Source organism: Pseudorasbora parva, chromosome 7 (genome assembly GCF_024679245.1).
Source record: "Pseudorasbora parva isolate DD20220531a chromosome 7, ASM2467924v1, whole genome shotgun sequence".
NCBI lineage: Eukaryota > Metazoa > Chordata > Actinopteri > Cypriniformes > Gobionidae > Pseudorasbora > Pseudorasbora parva.
In genome coordinates, this window is record NC_090178.1 from 50,368,466 (window position 1) to 50,388,400 (window position 19,935).

Genomic DNA, 19,935 nt, shown 5'->3' on the forward strand with positions numbered 1-19,935 from the left:
TGTGTGTGTGTGTGTGTGTGTGTGAGAGATAGAGAGAGATAGAGAGAGAGACAGAGAGAGTGCGTGTGTGTGTGTGTGTGTTTTGTGTGTGTGAGAGAGAGAGAGAGTGAGTGTGTGTGTGTGTGTGTGTGTGTGTGTGTGTGTGTGTGTGTGTGTGGTGCACTTTATATCCTGAGTTGGGCCATGACCCAAATGGTTCACTCATATGCTCTTTCGGTCTTGTGGAGTACGTTCTGCGGTTGATATGCGCCCTCGACACCCATGCTGCGTCCCAATTCTCCTACTTATACTACGTCCTAAAAGTACGTACTCTTTTGGTGAAGAGTTACTCGTTCTGAGTGTGCAGCAGAAGAGTATGCAAGCTTCGGGACTGCTTCGCCATCTTTAACGGACTCTGTCGCTTAGTTACGAGCATCCCATAACCGTTTAAACTGGCCTGTCAATCATCGTCAGTTCAAATTCAGTCCCACATTCAGTTTAATCTCCTGCCGTATGGGAGAGAAATGTAGCCACACACACACACAAACACACACACACACTCACTCGTTGATCTGCCGTGTGTGTCTTTAATGCAGAGACTCTCCTCATGTGTTTGCAGTTTAAATATGATGATGCATTTAAACGTTAACGGCCAAACATGTCATTATAAAAGTTCTCAATGCTGCTCAGGTGAGATATAATGTGGACAACACTGAATAAATATCTTAAGTCAGGTTAAATACTGATGATTGGTCACGCAAACCTTTATCTAAACCTCTCTACTTAACCGTCAGACTCGCACATCCGCCATGTTTGTAGTTTTTTAACTCTTTTTATCCGCGTTTGTAGTTCTAATCGAATTCTCGTCCAACTCGCAGTGGGTTGTGGGTAATATCAACCGTTAGAGTGTGTGTCAGATTCTGACCGGAAATAGTAAACCCTCATCCGGGTATCTTTGGAACGCTCTGCAGCATACTACGATTTGGGACGTACTAACTCTATTCTCCAATACTATGTGGTATGGATAGTGTGTGAATTGGGACGCAGGGACACTTTTGGGACAGGGCCATGATGGCACAGGCTGATTGGTTCCTCAAATCAACCTGCTGTCAATCACATCATTACCTCCACGGCACAAGCTGATTGGGTCCTGCTGCATCTGTAGCCAATGAGCTCGCAGCTCAGCATTTAATCAGTGGCTCGATGTTTGCTGTCGCAGTTTGCAGCGTGATACAACTGAATTTAAATGTTCAGAGTTGATATAAGTTAAAGGTTATTAAACGTGTTCACACTTATGTTATGGGATCAGAGCCCATGGTGATGTGAAGATTTGATGCCTGGACACCAGATGTGTCTGGGGACGAAACATGAGCCGTACGGTTTGCTGTAAGGAGGACAGCAACGAGGCAAAAATAAACAGCAGCGATCAATCCATGGAAATCGGATTCAGGTGTAAAAACATTCCTTTAAAAGTGCTCTAGAATGATTTGAATCAATATGTTAAATTGTTCTCTGATATCTACATAGAGGGTGTGTGGCTTATTTAAGGGCAATAATTGTCCTTATACAGTTTTACAGGTCCATTTACAACCCTATAAATTGTCCGTAGGATGTAATGCTTTGCTTTTGCCTTATTTGGAAGAGTCATGAATATTAATGTTGAGCTCTGCTCTGATTGGCTTATTTCAGCAGCTCACAGCAGTTCGGCGAATCGGCTCGTGAGTCCTGACAGAACACAGACCGACTGAAGGACACTTTAAAGGGTAACTAAACCCTAAACCAACTTTTTTAGTTAATGATCTGCAAGACTGGGGCTTTATTAATGCTGTTTATTGATTCGAGTAAATGTTTTGACATTTGGGTATAAAGTGTTTTAATTCTATAATATATGGTGTAAAAACGTCTTAGTGCTGCCCTCTTAAGGTTGAACGGTGGCTACTGCAGTCAAATTCTCCTATTGGACGTTGTGGTGCTTCGTGACGTAGGATGGTACTTCCAACGGCTCACTCTCCACACCCCTGGCACGAGCTCACCACGCCCTGAGAAATGTTTTCCTGTGATCACATGATGAGAACGGCTTCAGTCCAGTATGAGCGCTCGTGTAACATGAAGTAGAAACATTATGAATGAAACTTTCTCGTCACTTGCTTTCAACATCCAAATGAAGAAAATACTGATAAATAATGCAGTTGTAAGTACATGTTAAGCTTTTTTTATGATATTTTGCCACCCGTCATGTCTACAGATCATTTTCATACTTCAGACGCTTTCAGACAAACCCTGACACGCAAATGGTTGCCGTGGTAACGAACAACAACACCGTAACGTGCCAGCATTTAACGTTATAGTCTAACTTTTATTTGAGGAAATCTGTTGTAATAGGCTATTAGGTTTGAACTTATTGGTCCTGCGCTTTTTTTGTGGCATTCAGTATAAGGATATGGCTGTTCAGTGTTCATAGATTAGTTAGTGGTCTTATTCTCTCTTGCACTGCTGCTTCACTAGCATCAATGAATGAATGAAGGAGCATCGTCGGCATCGGGACTGAAGGAGCATCGTCGGCAGTTTGAGCTAGCGGCTCGATTGATAAGGCTCTGTGTCTACAGACATTTCACCCTCCTCCACTTCTCGTGAAGGTGGTGGAGAAAAGTCCTCTACTTTAGATGACCGCTCTGCTGCAAAGCTGCTGTCCTCACTCCAGTCACTATCCATCTTTGCGAGTCTGACAACTGTCAAACAAGTTGTCACTACGGGTCTCAGGTGCACGCCCCCCCCCCCCCCCCTCCCCCTGCTCAGCCCCTTGGCTCCTCCCCTCTGTCTCCGCTGGGCTCTGCCCACTTTTGTCACAGAAAGGCACATTGGACATGTTTAGGTAAACACCGGATAGTATGTGTTCTTTTCACAGAAAAGCTCTGATTGGGGGATTTAAGGACTGGAATCTGGCAACCGCACGAACGCTCTTCATTCCCTCAGACAAAACCAGTGGTTTTTGTCCAAGTTTGTATTTTTTAAACTACATTTTAGACTTACCTTATTTCGTCAATGATATTGCATGATTATATAACTTTAGTCATAATGTAGGCTAAGGTTACGCAGTGACTGTGATTTACTCTCATCATAGGCCTACTTCAGTTCTCAAAAACATAAATATATATATTTTTACAAAATGAATGGCCTTGTCAAATGGCTGTCGTTTTAACTTATATGTCGGAAAAGGTGACGTTTGCTAGAAGGATCGAGTGAACGATCTGTAAGCAAAGTATCTACGGTTGTATTTTGTAATAATATTCCCCTTTGTCATCAGACACACTATTTAGTTTGGTATGGTACTTGGAGTTTCCTATTGTTACTGTACTAGCATCTCGCGTCATCTAGACAATCCGGTCTCTCTAAGAAACTTTCAATTTAATCAGAAATTGTTTAAACAGTCAATAAGGGGATAAATCGCTGCTCACTGCTGCAGGAATACAGTCGCCACTTTCTTCAGTTTAAGACGCTGAGCGAAGCTTGCTTGAAATGGGCCGAACAAACGAACGATCTTGTATTAAATTATTGTGGTATCCGATTATAATAAACCTCAACCATGACTGTTGCCATATGAAAAGTCCTCCCGTCCCCTGCACAGCCTGAACATGACGTGTGTGTCCATGATCTGCTGTTTAATCCTCCAGTGTCTTGTTTATCTGCGGTCTCGATGATTCGCTCCGTCAGTTCCGCCTGACAGTGAACATGTTTGGACAAATGCAAATGTTGTGGGCGAGCATATTAAAGGGGCGGTGAAATGCTGTTTCCTGCACACTGAGCTTTCCACTGTTAAAGACTTGGATTCCCATCCTAAACATAGACAAAGTTTCAAAAACTAATGTTGGACGTTTGATGGAGTATTTCTGTGTCAAAAATACTCCTTCCGGTTTCTCACAAGTTTCGGAGAGTTTTTTTCGAGTATGGGTCGGCTTGACGTTAATAGAGCGGAAGGTCCTTGTATGGGCCGTACGGGCTCTTCTCCCGGTAGGGTCTGCGCGCGTGACTAGAGCGAGAGAGAGGAAACGCACGCCCATACACACTCTCAGGTGCAGATCCAGTCGTCCGTGAACACTTCTGTCGCGCCACGCTCCACTTTATTCCTCTGGGTGACGTCGAGCGACTTCAACGCTTCAGCACAGCATTCTGGGAAGGCAGCGCTGCATTTGAACCGATTTGAACGCAGAAATGACGGGAAGCTTCACAACATCGCTTCAGTCGCGTCGCAAAGTGGATCTCCACGGTCACTGCTGTCAGGACTTCACCAAATCATACCAAAGAAGTGTGTTTCTGCCGGAGCGGTCCCAGCGATAAAGGTTCGGTCCTGCTTTGGAAGATGCCGGTGAGTAAATCAACTTCAAATGTCTCTGCTATTGGCTACCGTCGCGTGAGTAAACATCAGTAAACGATACGATCGCGTGCTTCGTCATTCAAATGCGCTAACGGTTACTACATTGTTGTTCTGTATAACGTTACACTAGTCTGACTCTGACGTGCAAAACCGTTTTGCTTGCTACCTCTAAGGTCTAGTCACATACAATAGTCCATAAACCGAATCATGTCCTCATAAACTGCACACAAAGCCCCCTAAATACAGTACATACCACAGAGACGGACGTCCTGATGTTGCCGTTTCTCCTGTTCAGTTTATTTCAGCCTCAGATTTGATTGTGGATCATTATCTGTATTAGCTGAGATAGCGATGGGTTTCTCCACGCTTGAGGACGTCACCGCTTTGCGCGCTTGTCATTCTTTAGCTCCGCCCACACGATACGCCTCCAGGCGCTCGGTTTTTTCCGGAAAGACTCGGTACAGCCCATATTTCTTTTATAAATATAATAAAACTAAAGACTTTTCGGAGATATGAAGGATGCAATACTACTCTATAGGTACTCAAGATTGACATGAGATTGACTGAACCTGAGTGTTTCACCCCCCCTTTAATGATCCCCAGCGCTTGCGGTTGGCCTTTTGTTGAGAAGCACTTATTTTTCCGTGGTGTTTTTGTTTCACAAGATTTACATAAGAAGGAGGAGGCAATGGTGTTTGAGACTCACAGTATGTGATGTCCATGTACTGAACTCTTATTATTTCACTATGGCAAGGTTAATTCAGTTTTCATTCTAGGGCACCTTTAAAGAGAATTTTACTTGCCCGACCGGACAAGCAGATAAAAACACCAATAACAAAAAATAATAGCGAATCACCAAAATAACCATAACACATCTCAGAGCAACACTGTGTGTTATTGACTCACTCATTAAGACGGTCAGCATTTGAACAAATCGACTCAATGACTCACTCATAAAGACGGTCAGCGTTTGAACGAATCAACTCATTGACTCACTCATTAAGACGGTCAGTGTTTGAACGAATTGACTCATTGACTCACTCAATAAGATGGTCAGCGTTTGAACAAAACGGCTCAATGACTCACTCATTAAGACGGTAAGTGTTTGAACAAATCGACTCAATGGCTCACTCATTAAGACGGTAAGTGTTTGAACAAATCGACTCAATGGCTCACTCATTAAGATGGTCAACGTTTGAACAAAACGACTCAATGACTCACTCATTAAGACCGTCAGCGTTTGAATAAATCGACTCACACACAAGATGTGTGTGTGTGTGTGTGTGTGTGTGTGTGTGTGTGTGTGTGTGTGTTTGTGTGTGTCTGACCTGTAGCACTCCACCTGCCGAGCGGAGGAGACGGTGATGAAGGAGTCTGTGCGGATGCAGTAGCTCAACGGGCCGGGCAACAGGAAGCCCGGCAGGAAGCGGCCGAAACCAAAACTCTCCTGCTCGAAAAACATCAGCATCCCATCCATGGACTGGATACAGATGAAATGATGACCTGCACAAGAGAAGATCCAGCTGAGCCCAGAGAACTGTGTATTCTGACAGCTTTCTATCAGAACCAGCATTAACTTCTGGAGCAGTTTGAGCTCCAGTGGCTCGTCTGTTTGATCGGACCCCACGGGCCAGCCTTTGCTCCCCACGGTCATCAATGAGCCTTGGCCGCCCATGACCCTGTGGCCGGTTCTCCACTGGTCCTTCCTTGGAGCACTTTTGATAGATACTGACCACTGCAGACCGGGAACAGCCCACAAGAGCTGCAGTTTTGGAGATGCTCTGACCCAGTCGTCTAGCCGTCACAATCTGGCCAAACTCGCTCAAATCCTTACGCTTGCCCATTTCTCCTGCTTCTAATCAGAGCTGGACAGTCCCTCAGCTCATCTACTCGAGTCCTGTACTGAAGTTCACTGTTTGAGTCTCTGTGCTTTACTGGAGTATTATTCTTTCTGTAATCTTCTGACTTTAACTTCACTCCATCTGAAAGACAAATATCGTCCTCTTTACTCCACTACATTTCTATCAAGGTCCTCGAAGTGGAAAGTCGTTTCTGTCGCCGCTTTGAAAGTCACTGATGATTTTTTTCTTCTTTTAAAGGTGTTTGGGTTTTTGCAGAAAGCCTTTCAGGAATCACTCTTGTAGAGTCTCGTGAAGTTCAATGATTTCACAGCATTTATTAAACCCTGATTTATAGTTTAGAGCAAAATGGAAGAAGACGGATGTCCAAATGCTCATTTAGTGGAGGATTCACATAAACAAAGTTGATTCTGTCTTCAGTGAAGGTGAACAGTGTGAGAATATCAGATGTGTATCAGTGTATTGGATCCGTGCATTCGGCCTTAAAGTGACAGCAGCTTTATAAAGAGCTTTGTAACTTTTCTACAAGTATTTAAATGAGTTTAAGTTAGTCGTCTGCTAGTGTGTCAGATGGAGCGTCACTGACTGGCTTAAACCATGATGGCATAATGTGCATTTATACAACTATAATACAATAATGCGGCGACATAAAGAAGGACATTTACTTTTGATACTTAAGTACTTTTGAAAACAAATACTTCTGCACCTTTACTCCAGTAAAAATCTGTTTTAGCAACTTTCACTTGTGGCGGAGTAATATTTGACCAGCAGTACTTATACGTTTACTCAAGTAATAGAGTTGTGTACTTTGTCAACCTCTGCATCTAACACATCAACTTTGAGAACAAAATGTTCACTTGCTACCTAATATATCCCACCCATTTGTCTGGATTTTGCAGCTCATCCAATCAGACATTAGAGTCAGAATTATACATAACAGAATAGCAAGGCTAGTGTATAAATTCATGTGTGTTTCGGATGTTTTCTGGCTAGTTCTGTGTGGCTGATATTTTTCACTCTTGGCTGTTTTAGAAGTCAAACCTCTGGCTCAATTATTCAATTATGATTACAAGTTTTTACCAAATATCTCCCAAACAAAAAGGCTCTAAACTCTGACTGGCTTTTTATGTTTCCTTTAATGTTATACATCAAGATGAACTCCTAAGCCTCTTTAAGACACGTTCATCCCCTAGGAAGCAGGTAATAGGATAGAAGTATTGCTGCGATCTGCTTTGCATGTGCAAAGATGAACTCTCGATAACATTATGTCCTGTCCTGTGAGCCGATGCTAGTGATCTCCAGATAGGCTGTGCTGCCCTCGTGTGGCTGCGGAGGGAACTGCACCACAGGTTTAATCCACACCAGTCTAACATCCTGTTCACCCAAAAATGAATCTTCTGTCATTAACTCCTCTCCCTAATGTCGCTCCACACCCGTAAGACCTCCGTTCATCTTCACACACAGTTTAAGATATTTTATATTTAGTCTGAGAGCGTATGCAAGTGTATGCACACTATACTGTCCATGTCCAGAAAGGGAATAAAAACATCATCACAGTAGTCCATATGAGACATCAGTGGGTTAATTAGAGTCTCTTGAAGCATCCAAAATACATTTGGGTCCAAAAATAACAAAAACTACGACTTTATTCAGCATTGGCTTCTCTTCCGCGTTTGTGTTCAATCCTCAAATAAAGATTCGAACGGTTATGAATCAGTGAATCGATCAATGATTCGGATCGCGTGTCAAACTGCTGAAATCACGTGACTCTGGCGATCTGAATCATGAGTCGATTCACTGACTCATAACGGTTCGAAGCTTTGTTCTGAAATCGGCCATCACTATACAAGTCGTTATTTAGTGTTTTTTGCGCACTAACTCTATTCTGGCCTCTTCATCAATGATTGTAGAGCCGCTGTAGTGAGATGGGCTTTGTAACGACGTCTTTAGTGCCTTTATGGGTCTTGAGAGAGGAAATGACATTGGTGTCAATGAAGGCCTTTCTGAGCCATCGGATTTCAACACTAATATCTTCATCTGTGTGTGAAGATGAGCGGAGGTCTGACGGCTGGCCAACCACAGGAGGAATTAATCACACAATTCACATTTATGGCTGAACTAACGCTTTAATACGAGTAAAACGGAGGAGATTATATTTGGTCATTATCATTTGGCCACAATCTTACATACACTTCCTTTAAACTTAATTGAATCCTTATTGGTGCAAGTCACCCTATAGTGTTTTTCACGTTAAGCGTTTTAAAAACGTGCCGCTGTTTTTAGTGATTGAAAAACTTCACCAGGTGCTGTATATGGATCTTGTTCACAAATTTTTGTTTTAAGATGGAAATTTGCTAGGTTTGTGCTGCAGTTCAATGGCGTTCTGTGCGGTTTTGCGCCCCGAGGCTCCGCGACTGAAAGCTGAAAACTATGGGCTACATCCACTAAAACATGGACAAAATATAGATTTATCAATTGCATTGTAGACAATTCATTAAATAAATTCAAATAATTCAACAATAATAAATAAATACCTACTGAAGAAATTAAGTTAACTATTTTTAATAACATTTTTAGACAAGTGACATTTCCTTAACTCCTCTGTGGTCAGTTTTATTTTAGACATTTTATAATATTACTCTCACTAAAAAAAAGTCTGCAGAGTTTCCTATGCTATGTTTTTTAACTTCACTTAATGTTAAACTATGGATTGATGACATCACTGACCTGACACACCCCCAAACGGGCCGAAGGTCATGTTGCAAGCGGTCCTCTGAAGGTTGTGCTCATACACCAGCCGCAGCTGATACTGGTCACCGTGTTCAACATTCCCAGAGGTTCCTGAGAAATCCACACACACACACACACACACACACACACACACACACACACACACACACACACACACACACACACACACACACACACACACACACACACACACACACACACACACAATATTACAGGTCTGCATCTGTTGAGAACTAATAGGAAAACCCAGACAACTTCCAGCAATTTTAGATTTGTAGTCTGGCAAAGCCCATCTCTAATCCATCGAAATCACGGCACCAATCAGAAACGTTGCTTTACTCGATGACGACAGCGCAGCGACGGTCAAGCAGATTTTTTACATTACTAAGATGGATCACACTATTATCAGCTGTTATCTTATTATTAATTATTTATTTTACAACAATGGCAAAAGTCCTCAGAAGCCATTGCAACATGTTCCTCAAAATCATAAACTGAGAATTGCTGTCTCAGATGTTTCTCCATCGCTCTGCTATGTTATCGCCCGTTGGTGACACACACACACACACACACACACACTGCCCCTAAACCTACCCATCACAGGAAACATTCTGCATTTTTAACATTGTTATCGCCCATTGCTGACACACTCACACACACTCACACTCGCCCCTTTGGAAATTATTTGTCCATGAAGCTTAGCCAGACCATAGCTCAGTTACTGCTGAGAATGCTCTGGTGTTAGGCAGGCTACTAACCTGACACAGCGTAGACGGAGAGCTTTCTGGGGTGAAGCACGGCCAGATGGAGCAGATCAGAACATCTGGAACACATGACAGAGAGAACGTGTGTGTGTGTGTGTGTGTGTGTGTGTGTGTGTGTGTGTGTGTGTGTGTGTGTGTGTGTGTGTGTGTGTGTGTGTGTGTGTGTGTGTGTGTGTGTGTGTGTGTGTGTGTGAGACAAAACAATGACAAAACTCACATGCATTCACACAGCACAGCCTCTGTCTTCTGTTCTGTCCAATCAGATGCATTTGGGTTTTATGAAATGCATTTTTTTAATGTTATAATCAGTGGCGTAGGCAGAAAGTGGATGATGGGTGGGTCTCTGATAATAATTGTAATAATAATAGATTTTGTTTATAAGACACTTTTCCATTTCGAAGAATCTTAAAGTGCAACAATGGAAAAATGGAAAAGGGAAAAATAACAAAAAATGAATAAAAAGTAAAAATATAGAATAATACAAACAATCAGTGAAACAGTAAGTGATAGTGTGGGTGGGCCGCTGGAATAATTCACATTACTCCTTAATTATGGGTCCCAAAACCCTATTGAAACACAGCCACACAGCAAATAGTAGGCTACCCCTCATATGTTGGACCTTTTATTGTCTATTGACTTCTAATATAGTGTACTTCTACATGTTGATGCCTTCTCAGCCCCGGTAGAACGAGCTGTGTTTGTGATAGCCATTGAACAACTTCCAATTTTTGTAAACAAAAAAAATGTAAAAGCTTTGAGCGGAGACACAGGACAGCTGTGGTCAATAACACAGCACTGCTCATGAGGTTATTGATCCTACATCACAGCTTCTGTATCAGCTCTTTTGTCTTATGGTCGTTATATTTCTCACAGAATTCTGCTCGATCTGAATAAGATACAGATAAAGTAGCATGATAAAGAGTACATGAATGCATTAGTGAGTGAGTGTGTGTGAATAAACTCTACCTGCAGCATCTCTACTAATAGTGAAGCTGTGAGTTTTAGTTATCAAGAAATATATGCTAGAACTTTTCAGTTTCTAAGCTATTTTACTGATAAATCACAGAACAGTGTTGACAATACATTTCTGCGCTACTGAATGGTTGTGTGTGAGGCGCGTGGTCGGCTGTGTGTGTGTGTGTTGCAATCACACACATTAGTTTAGCGCGATGAATAACTTGCGTGTACAATAAGCCTGCACTCTCCCGATCGATTTAGAGCATCCTGATGGTGTAATCTAACATGTCTTGTGGAGAGCTCTCGGAGTATGCCTTTATTTGTCATTTTTAACTGGAAAGCAGAGCCGGCGTGTCAGGAAATGGCTTATCCTGTTGCACCCTCTATAGGCAGCGACTAGTCGACGTCAGGCTTAAAGGGTTAGTTCACCCAAAAATGAAAATTATTTCATTAATTACTCGCCCTAATGTCGTTGTACACTTGAACACAAATGAAGATATTTTAGTGTAAAGCTGAGAAAGGCTTCAGATAGGCCTCCATTGGCATTCAGTCCATTCTCACTCACAAGACCCATAAAGGCCCTAAACACATCGACACACAGCCCATCTCACTACAGCGGCTCTACAATCATATCACAATGCGATGAAAATAGTTGTAGCACAAAAATCAAAATAACGACTTTATCCATCAAGATATTGATTGATCACCTATTAATCAAAAATACAGATTTTTTTTAAATATTGTGATATATATATATACAATTTAAAATCATTGTTTTTCAGTGTATTCTCCTTTAAATGCTGATTTATGTGTGTGATCAGAGCTGAATGTTCAGGATGGTTCCTCCAGTCTTCAGTGATCATGATCCTTCAGAAATCATTCTCAGATGAGGATTCATTACGAGTGTTGGGCTGAGTTTGGTGGCTTCTAACTTGATCTCTGTTTGGTACCATAGTGAATGAACTGGGCTTAGTGGGCTAAGCTAAGTGCTATCAGATCGTCACCGCGCGTCAGAGAGATTAAGAGCACACACTGAGACGAGAGAGGTGTGTGTCAACTCGGCTTAGTTAAGGGAATAACAGAGTTTAATATGAAAAACCAGTGGAGTATCCCTTTAAATGTGCAGGGATGTAGTGATGATGGCTGGAGACTCACGAGACAAACTTGCCCAGCTCCACCTGAATGATGGGCTCGTGCAGCTGAACCTCCATCAGCTGTGCATCCGCCTCCGTCAGATCGGCCGGTTTGGCAGGGTGTGGGGAAAAGATGCGCAACATGCCCATAAAACTGCCCACTACGATCTTATCTGGAGAGAGAGAGAGAGAGAGAGCGAGAGAGAGAGAGAGCGAGAGAGAGAGAGAGCGAGAGAGAGAGAGCGAGAGAGAGAGAGAGCGAGAGAGAGAGAGAGCGAGAGAGAGAGAGAGCGAGAGAGAGAGAGAGCGAGAGAGAGAGAGAGCGAGAGAGAGAGAGAGCGAGAGAGAGAGAGAGCGCGAGAGAGAGAGCGCGAGAGCGAGAGTGAGAGAGAGAGCGAGAGAGCGAGAGAGAGCGCGAGAGAGAGAGAGAGCGCGAGAGAGCGAGAGCGAGAGCGAGAGAGCGAGAGAGAGAGCGAGAGAAAGAGCGAGAGAGAGAGCGAGAGAGAGAGCGAGAGAGAGAGAGAGAGAGAGAGAGAGAGAGAGAGAGAGAGAGAGAGAGAGAGAGAGAGAGAGAGAGAGAGAGAGAGAGAGAGAGAGAGAGAGAGAGAGAGAGAGAGAGAGAGAGAGAGAGAGAGAGAGGACTCAGCATCACACACACACATCTGGACAGTCCTCACAGAAAGATACAGAAGGGGGCATGATGTGTGTGTGTGTGTGTGTCCTTGTTTATTTAACATTGTAGGGGCCATCCGGCGGTCCCCACTTTTCAAAAGGCTTATAAATCATATTTATTTGACAGGGACAATGCAGAAAAAAACATTGCTACAATTTCATGCTGCCGATGCTCCACATATAGGCTTATAGCCAAAGGCTAATTTGCAGCCCCAGTGCATACAAGATGAGGTTTTTTTTTAAAGTAAAAATGAGGGCAGTGTATGTGTGTGTGTGTGTATGTGTGTGTGTGTGTGTGTGTGTGTGTGTGGTAAGAGCTCACCGTATCCCGTTCCACTGTTATCCACATCCCCAACACACAGACATCCCTGATCGAACTCCTCCCCCTCGCCCAGCGTACACGCCCACCAATCACGAGCCTTGAACAGAGACATCCTGCAAACATCACATCGGCATGCATTAAAGTGACACACACACCAAAAGAAATAAGAGTCAGGGTAATGTAACATCCGGTCCCTCTGTGTGAAATAAGGAATGACATCAATAACAGGTCCATAAACACACACTCACACCCACTAACTCACACACACTCACACTCACATACTCACACACACTCATGTGTGACATGTAAAAAAAATGCAATATGTAAAAAAAAATATATTTAAATGCACTTTTAGCGACACTCACCGGACGTTTCACTTTGAAACGAGCAATAAGCAACATATATATATATATCCACTCCCCTAAAGGATTATTAGGAACACACACTAATACTGTGTTTGACCCCTTTCGCCTTCAGAACTGCCCTAATTCTAGGCCATTTTAGTTCAGTCAACTCATTGTCATGTTCAAGAAACCAATTTGAAATGATTGGAGCTTTGTGACATGGTGCATTATCCTGCTGGAAGTAGCCATCAGAGGATGGGGACATGGTGGTCATAAAGGGATGGACATGGTCAGAAACAATGCTCAGGTAGGCTGTGGCATTTAAACGATGCCCAATTGGCACTAAGGGGCCTAAAGTGTGCCAAGAAAACATCCCCCACACCATTACACCACCACCACCAGCCTGCACAGTGGGAACAAGGCATGATGGATCCATGTTCTCATTCTGTTTAGGCCAAATTCTGACTCTACCATCTGAATGTCTCAGCAGAAATCGAGACTCATCAGACCAGGCAACATTTCTCCAGTCTTCAACTGTCCTATTTTGGTGAGCTTGTGCAAATTGTCGCCTCTTTGTCCTATTTGTAGTGGAGATGAGTGGTACCCGGTGGGGTCTTCTGCTGTCGTAGCCCATCCGCCTCAAGGTTGTGTGTGTTGTGGCTTCACAAATGCTTTGCTGCATACCTCGGTTGTAACGAGTGGTTATTTCAGTCAAAGTTGCTCTTCTATCAGCTTGAATCAGTCGGCCCATTCTCCTCTGACCTCGAGCATCAACAAGGCATTTTCTCCCACAGGACTGCTGCAGACTGGATGCTCTTCCCTTTTCACACCATTCTTTGTAAACCCTAGAAATGGTTGTGTGTGTAAATCCCAGTAACTGAGCAGATTGTGAAATACTCAGACCGGCCCGTCTGGCACCAACAACCATGCCACGCTCAAAACGGCTTAAATCACCTTTCTTTCCCATTCTGACATTCAGTTTGGAGTTCAGGAGATTGTCTTGACCAGGACCACACCCCTAAATGCACTGAAGAACTGCCATGTGATTGGCTGATTAGATAATCGCATTAATGAGAAATTGAACAGGTGTTCCTAATAATCCCTTAGGTGAGTGTGTATATTTATATATGTATGTGTGTTGCAAATAGTCTCTTATGCTCATCAAGCCTGTATTTTAATCAAAAATACAGAAAAAGATTAGTAGCCTTAATATTGTGAAATATTACTACATGTTCTTTTTTACTTTTTATTAATCAAAAAATTTTTTGAAAAGAGTATCACAGCAGGTAATAAAAAAATATTAAGCAGCACAACTGTTTCCAACATTGACATTAAATCCTCATCTGAGAGTGATTAGTGAAGGAGTAATGATGATAAATTCAGCTTTGATCACAGGAATAAATTATATTTTAAAGTATATTAAAATAGAAAACCATTATTTTAATAATATTTCACAATATTTCAGTTTTTTTTATCAAATAAATGCAGGCTTAATGAGCACAAGAGACTTATTTCATAATGCAGTATAATTATCAACAATGATAGAGCTACTTTCCATTCATGCGACTTTTGGTGCTGCATGGTTTAGTGCAGTGCTCTTTGTCCGTTAACATCCTGTCAGCGATGCAATATTATTTATACAATTTTCGACCGATTTGTTTCAACTTGTTTTGCCAGATCCTGATTGGTTGGTGCAACGTTATTATACATGACAAACAGGCATTTATCAATTATGTAATATTTCTAAATATATAATAGATATTTTTGTAATCAAATCGACACATTAGCTTTGATTATTGATTACAAAAATGTTTGGTTTATTTTTTTCCCCGTAAAGCCACAGACACTCTGAAAGAACCATATATCGCTCGAGAGCAACGCGTTACGGCAACGCCTCAGACTGACTGATATGACAAATAAACAGATATTTTCCGACTTTTGAGCCGTTCTTTACTATTGTACACATCGTCATGTTATTATAAGTCAATTTTTTTTTTTCATTGACCACAAATATTATCATTAATATTTGTCTGAAAGGGGCACTTTTGATTTATTTTGAAAGGGGCTTGAGCACCCAAAGCTCCCCCCTCTGTACATGCCTGCACACACACACACACACACACACACACACACACACACACACACCAACAAAACAAATGTGCAGCCAGTCAGCATTAGGGGGATATGACGGTGGAGGAGAGGGAACAACCAAGAGAGAGATTTGAAGAGACTGTAGAAGGAGAGACTCCTGGGAGACATTACAATAGCGAACAGCACATAAGAAGAATATCACTGGAAGAAGAAGGGTTATGATCGGGAAAGAGACATATATTGTTGGTTTCTTATGTAGATGTGGGTTTAATAATTGTGTACATTAAGCAATTGTTAAATAATTATGAGGAAATAATAATTAAGGGTAATTTAATATTACATGTTGACGACAACATTTCCGGCAAGGAGCGCTTTTTGTGACGCAGTATTGGAGCGATACAGTTTTTTGAACATGTAACATATTCCAGCTAATTTTGTTAATAAACATTTTGAGAAAAAATTACTGAAGAATGAAGAAAAAGAATGAAACAAGATAAGAATTTAGACGTCCTAAAACAGCTTTCGGACCCGCGTCCGTTACAAATCCAACACTGAAGTGAGTTAAACTGCAGTTCCTCCACTGGCCACTAGAGCGGCTCCAGAAGCCGATACTGAAGTGAGTTAAACTGCAGTTCCTCCACTGGCCACTAGAGCGGCTCCAGAAGCCGATACTGAAGTGAGTTAAACTGCAGTTCCTCCACTGGCCACTAGAGCGGCTCCAGAAGCCGATACTGAAGTGAGTTAAAGTGCAGTTCCTCCACTGGCCACCAGAGCGGCTCCAGAAGCCGATACTGAAGTGAGTTAAACTGCAGTTCCTCCACTGGCCACTAGAGCGGCTCCAGAAGCCGATACTGAAGTGAGTTAAACTGCAGTTCCTCCACTGGCCACTAGAGCGGCTCCAGAAGCTGATACTGAAGTGAGTTAACCTGCAGTTCCTCCACTGGCCACTAGAGCGGCTCCAGAAGCCCATACTGAAGTGAGTTAAAGTGCAGTTCCTCCACTGGCCACTAGAGCGGCTCCAGAAGCCCATACTGAAGTGAGTTAAACTGCAGTTCCTCCACTGGCCACTAGAGCGGCTCCAGAAGGAGCAGAACCTCACTGAGCTCATGTTAAAATGCCCAACTTTACAGCAGAAAAACACATGTTTACAGTCTGGGACAAATTGTGCTTTTGGTCTATACGGCTAATTTTGACCCTCATGACGACTGTGAGGGGGTGAATTATTTTATAACTCATTCGTTTACGTTATATAAAGCCTTAAAGTTGCAAGCCTTAAATCTGCATAATTAAGGGCGTGGTTACTTTGAGTGACAGGTGGATTGCTGATATGGTCAATCTAGGTGGGCGTGGTTTCAGCAACCTGGCACCTCAGCCCCGCCCACATTCTGCCTCTTTGGCGCTGCCAAGATGGTGACGGACCTTCAGAAACCTACATCCTGCATTTTACACCTTACATTATTATACAGTCATTTAATATGGTCCTTACCCGCATCGCAAGCGACCTGGGTTCGAGGCTGACTTTGTTTGGGTTCATCAACAATGTTCAGCAACTATCACTTACCCCAAATGATATGGTTCTGATCGTGGTTTTATCAAAGCTGTCACTAGAATATAGTTTATTCATAAATGTGACCCGTCACGGAAACCAGGGACACAAGTCGGCAGCTCTACTTTCGAGCAAAATGAGATAGAAGCGTTTTTTTTTTCAAATTACGTGATTTTCGCTTTTTTGCAGAATCTGTTAGTTGAAATCACTAAGAAGCCTCTCCGTGTCTGAGATGGCATTAATGGTATATTTAAAAGCGTATATTTTGAGGCTGAAATCGCCTTGTTTTGTCTGTGTGTATTTCTATACTGGCTTGTGTTATTGCTCCGCCCTCCAAGGGCCGCGTGGCTGATTATTAATGCAGCGCTCTGGCCGGCTGTAGAGATGATCTGAGCGGCGATGAAAGCGGCATAATAAGACTGAATAATACCCTAATCTACAACTGAGCGAAGATGAAGAAGAGGAAGAATGTGTCAGACTGGCGTCAGACGAGCTGGACCGTAAGAACTCAGAGGCGATATCGATAGTGACATTTGACGGGGATAAAGACAGAGGAATGGGTGAAGGCCGTCACCGTGGCTGTAGTGTAGGGGTAAGGCGGAGGGCATCAAGTTTTGACGCAACTCGATCAGAGGTTCGAATCCGCCGTTTGCCACACTCTCTCTACTCCCGTTTCCCATCACATATCAGATCGGAAAGGCATTTATTTTCAAAAAGAATTGAGAAAATATTAGAAAAGTGGAAATAAAGCATCTAACATGTGTTTATTAATAAGTGTTTCTCGGTTAGAGAGTGTGGCAAAAGGCGGATTCGAACCTCTGATCGATTTGCGTCAGAACTTACTGCCCTGCGCCTTACCCCTACTCTACAGCCCCGGTGACGGACTTCACCCATTCCTCTGCCTTTATCCGCTTCAAACAGACGCTCAGGACATCCACTGAGAAGACCCCGCAGACAGAACGTGTGCCCGAACGACTTAATTCATTGGAGGCAACGAGATTTGCAAGAATACTTTTCTGTTTCTAATGGAGTGTGTTTCCATAAACACCAAAGTTTGTGGTTTTGTGTTCATTCTAAGAACACACACACATACACACGTTATCTCATGTTTAGACCGTCCCATACCTACCTATTGTTCTTACCTGTCGTTTTAATTGTAATCGTTAGCGTCGTATCACTTGCCATAAACCCGTTACTATAATGGGCTTTTAGATGGTAACGTTAACATCTTTATTATTAGTAGCATGCCGTCCGATTTTTCACGTTGCGTCTGTCGCTACTAGCAACCATGCAGCTTTACAGGGGGTGTGGCTTATCTAAATGAGATGTAAATGAGTCCTATTGCCGCTCCCAGCAGGTGAGAACAGGTGAGAACTGCAGAACTTCAGAGGCTGTTTTCTCTCGTTTCCACTTTTCTAAAGGCCTACATTCAGATGGACACAACTTCTCCAAATATGATCAGATTTCCATGTGTTACACATCGTTGGAAAGCTTGGAGACTACACTTTCAGAATCTGTGAATAACTCAAAATGCCCCAGAACCGACTTGTGTCCCTACTTTCCGTGACTGGTCACATATCTGTCAATAGGGGGAGATCTCTTATCCAGAACATTACCTGCCCTAGAGCAGGTTAGCTGTGGAGTAAGTTACTATGGAGATGAACACAGCTAAAAGCTAAGCCACTTTAATGGTACCTAAAACCCAGGATTGGCACAAACTAAGCTTAAACAAATCTGGCTAGTCAGCTAAACCGGCTTCATGGTATAGGCCCCAGATCTGGCAACCCCAAACACTACTGACTCCTGATTGGTCGATCGGTGGAGGGCGGAGCTTCAGGCCAAAACACAATAACAATAGTAATGTTAGCATCTTTATTATTAGTAGTATGCGGTCTGATTTTTCCTGTTGCATCTGTCGTTACTAGCAACCATGCAGCTTTACAGGGGGTGTGGCTTATCTAAATGAGATGTAAATGAGATGTAAATGAGCCCTATTGTCACTCCCAGCAGGTGAGAACAGGTGAGAACTGCAAAACTTTAGAGGCTGTTTTCTCTCGTTTACACTTTTCTAAAGGCCTACATTCAGATGGACACAACTTCTCCAAATATGATCAGATTTCCATGTGTTACACATCGTTGGAAAGCTTGGAGACTACACTTTCAGAATCTGTGAATAACTCAAAATGCCCCAGAACCGACTTGTGTCCCTACTTTCCGTGACTCCTCACGTAAGATCTTTCCTTCATGCTGTACAAACACAAATCGGAAGTCAGAAGGGGCGGAGCGTATCTAACATGTCCAATCTGTTGAATTTGCATAAAGCGCGCGAATTAAAGAGCTGATTTAAGTGTTCTGTTGTGATGCTGATGAAGCCATCACGTGACTGCAGGCTGAAGTTTGATTGGCTGTCGGCCAAGCCGCTTTCCCGCTGACTGATTAGCTCAGCTAATCCACACAGAGCTTCTGCACATAAACTACACTACACACTGCTTATCATTACTATTATCTCTGATTACCGGGACTCTAACAAGAGGAACTACAGAAGCTGCAGAAGTTTATTTCAACGGTCACATCTAAAGGATATACCGTTTCTTTAATTAGCGTCTTCCATTTGAACTCGAGATTAAATCTGAACTCGACCTGGTAACTGTCCATCAGTGTTTACGACACGACAGGCTTTAACCCTCATCTGTCCATCATATTCCAGTCACTGACGCATCTCTGATGTTCTGCCGAGTCCGCTCAGGCTGCCGTAGTTTCTCTGTACCTGTGCAGGTATCATAAAGTGCTGCTGTGACTTACTTGAAGTGATTGCAGAGAGAGAGAGATATTCTCCTCAGACTCGACACATCTCAGCTTTTCACTCGACCCGCTGTTGTCATGGTGCCGAGAGCGACGCTTGAGCCGGAACTGCGCACGTCACAGCGCGCTGTCAGAATAAAAGCCCCCGCTTTCCATTACGGACGCGCTACCAAAATAAAAGTCCCAGCTTTTCCGTTACATTAACACTACCAAGATAAAAGTCCCTACTTTTCCATTACTTTAGCACTACCAAAATAAGGGTCCCAGCCTTTTCGATTCTTTGGCACTACCAAAATAAAAGTCCCACCTTTTTCGATTTTTTTAGCACGAGCAAAATAAAAAG

General features: G+C 42.9%; 1 protein-coding gene across 3 annotated transcripts in view; it reads right to left on the reverse strand.

Moving 5' to 3' along the window:
• The window catches only part of bbs9 (Bardet-Biedl syndrome 9), a 175,704-nt gene extending 156,003 nt beyond the window's left edge, over positions 1 to 19,701 (reverse strand). For 2 of the 3 annotated variants that reach the window (XM_067449415.1, XM_067449413.1), the window contains exons 1-6: positions 19,593 to 19,701; positions 12,810 to 12,922; positions 11,838 to 11,988; positions 9,720 to 9,784; positions 8,938 to 9,051; positions 5,680 to 5,854 (exon numbers count right to left, since the gene is read on the reverse strand). In XM_067449415.1, coding sequence (XP_067305516.1) covers positions 5,680 to 5,854; positions 8,938 to 9,051; positions 9,720 to 9,784; positions 11,838 to 11,988; positions 12,810 to 12,921 — 617 coding nt within the window. In that variant the 5' untranslated portion in view covers position 12,922; positions 19,593 to 19,701. Of the gene's footprint in view, positions 1 to 5,679; positions 5,855 to 8,937; positions 9,052 to 9,719; positions 9,785 to 11,837; positions 11,989 to 12,809; positions 12,923 to 19,376; positions 19,398 to 19,592 lie in introns of those variants that run through there. The other variant, XM_067449414.1, reaches the window with a different exon arrangement.
• Between the last annotated feature and the right edge of the window lie 234 nt (positions 19,702 to 19,935).